The 1,411-nt window shown below is 38.3% G+C and overlaps 1 protein-coding gene across 1 annotated transcript; it reads left to right on the top strand.

Annotated features, from left to right (window-relative positions):
- On the top strand, positions 1-1,055 carry ly6d (lymphocyte antigen 6 family member D). Its single transcript, XM_046390502.1, has 3 exons — positions 1-160; positions 319-423; positions 573-1,055. Exons 1-3 carry the CDS (start codon positions 112-114, stop codon positions 659-661), a joined length of 243 nt encoding a protein of 80 aa, XP_046246458.1. The 5' UTR covers positions 1-111; the 3' UTR covers positions 662-1,055.
- Positions 1,056-1,411: the final 356 nt, after the last annotated feature.

The following is a 1,411-nucleotide window of genomic DNA, read 5'->3' on the forward strand; positions in this document are numbered from 1 at the left end:
ACTTGATTATCATACACAAGGAAGTGCACAACCCTGTTTGGTGAGTAGTGTATGTGTGTGCCTGTATAAAAGTGGCAGAGCACAAGATTTGTCCACATACCAGCTGCCAACATGAAAGTCCTGCTTCTCACACTCCTGCTGCTGCTGTGCAGCACTCAAGGTGAGGGAACTTTGGTTTCTATTCGTTTTGTATTATTTTTACTAAAGCAAAGGACAAGAAATCACTGGCAAAAATGTCACCTGTAATAGAGGATGAATATTCAATATTCCAGGATAATATTGTAGCAAGTGAAAATTTGAATTTTGTGCTCTCCTCAGTGCTCACGCTCAGATGCTACACCTGTGATGGTGACAACGACCACATCTGTAAGATAGAGACAGATTGTCCAACATCAGCTCAGTACTGCCAGACCATTGAGTCAGGTACGTAGGATTTGCTCTGCTTTGAATCCACTTTGTTTACTCTTGTGTTAGTGTTTTGATATGTTTGTTTAAATATAAATATTGTAATATTTCATATTACAGTGAAAGAGGAGCGGTTTAGTCATCGTATTGTTGCATTTGTTTCTCAGGTGGTGAAATTGTCTCTCGAACATGTGAGGATATCTGTGCTGAGGACATGTTCACATCATGTTGCGAGAATGACCTTTGCGAGAACTGAGGCGTCACTCAACATTCACTTTTGCTTTTTGTTTAATCAGTAGATAAAAAATGTAATCATGACTTTGATTCATCTTTTTTTAAATGAAACCTAGAAATGCTGAATTGTTTATGCCGTCCTTTTTTCGTCATCTCACAGCAATGATTTTTTTTTTTTTTTTTTTTTTTTTAGTGAAGAATTGCTGAAAGCAGGGCAGGCCCACACACACACACACACACACACACACACAGACACACACACACACACACACACACGTACACACACTTAATCCCTTCCTGATGTCACTTAGTGGGTCACTGCAACAGCCCACTGCAATGTGGGTTGCTGTCTGTTTCATGTAAAATCATCTGGTTCAAAAATTTTGTAATACGAATAAATCTTTTCATTGATCTCATCAATTTGTCTCTGCAGTCTTCTGTTATTCCTACATGTTGTGAGGTAGTAAATACTCTCCGGTTTGAAAACCTGAAATGTTCACACAGTCTGAGATGAAACTCTGAAGGTAACCCATGGTGGCGCTGTGGATCAGTGTGGATCAGTGGAGACCTCTGTTCTCTACTGTATGCTGGCTATATATCATATGCTTAAGATAACACTTAACTAGTGCATGACTCCTGATAGTATCATGTACGAGTTAATACAGGATGTATCATGAATTACTGTTGTAGATTAACAAATGATCAAGATCATCACTTGATGTTATTAGTTCACACTGTTAAATCATGGTTATTAAGTGCATTAATTGTTATG

Source organism: Scatophagus argus, chromosome 5 (genome assembly GCF_020382885.2).
Source record: "Scatophagus argus isolate fScaArg1 chromosome 5, fScaArg1.pri, whole genome shotgun sequence".
Taxonomy (NCBI): domain Eukaryota; kingdom Metazoa; phylum Chordata; class Actinopteri; family Scatophagidae; genus Scatophagus; species Scatophagus argus.

Bases quoted from the DNA above. Each gene is read 5' to 3' on its own strand.
- ly6d (XM_046390502.1), top strand. From the start codon at position 112: ATGAAAGTCCTGCTTCTCACACTCCTGCTGCTGCTGTGCAGCACTCAA. The intron at 161-318 runs GTGAGGGAACTT...TGCTCTCCTCAG, and splicing joins GCTGCTGTGCAGCACTCAAG to TGCTCACGCTCAGATGCTAC. The intron at 424-572 runs GTACGTAGGATT...TTTGTTTCTCAG, and splicing joins CTGCCAGACCATTGAGTCAG to GTGGTGAAATTGTCTCTCGA.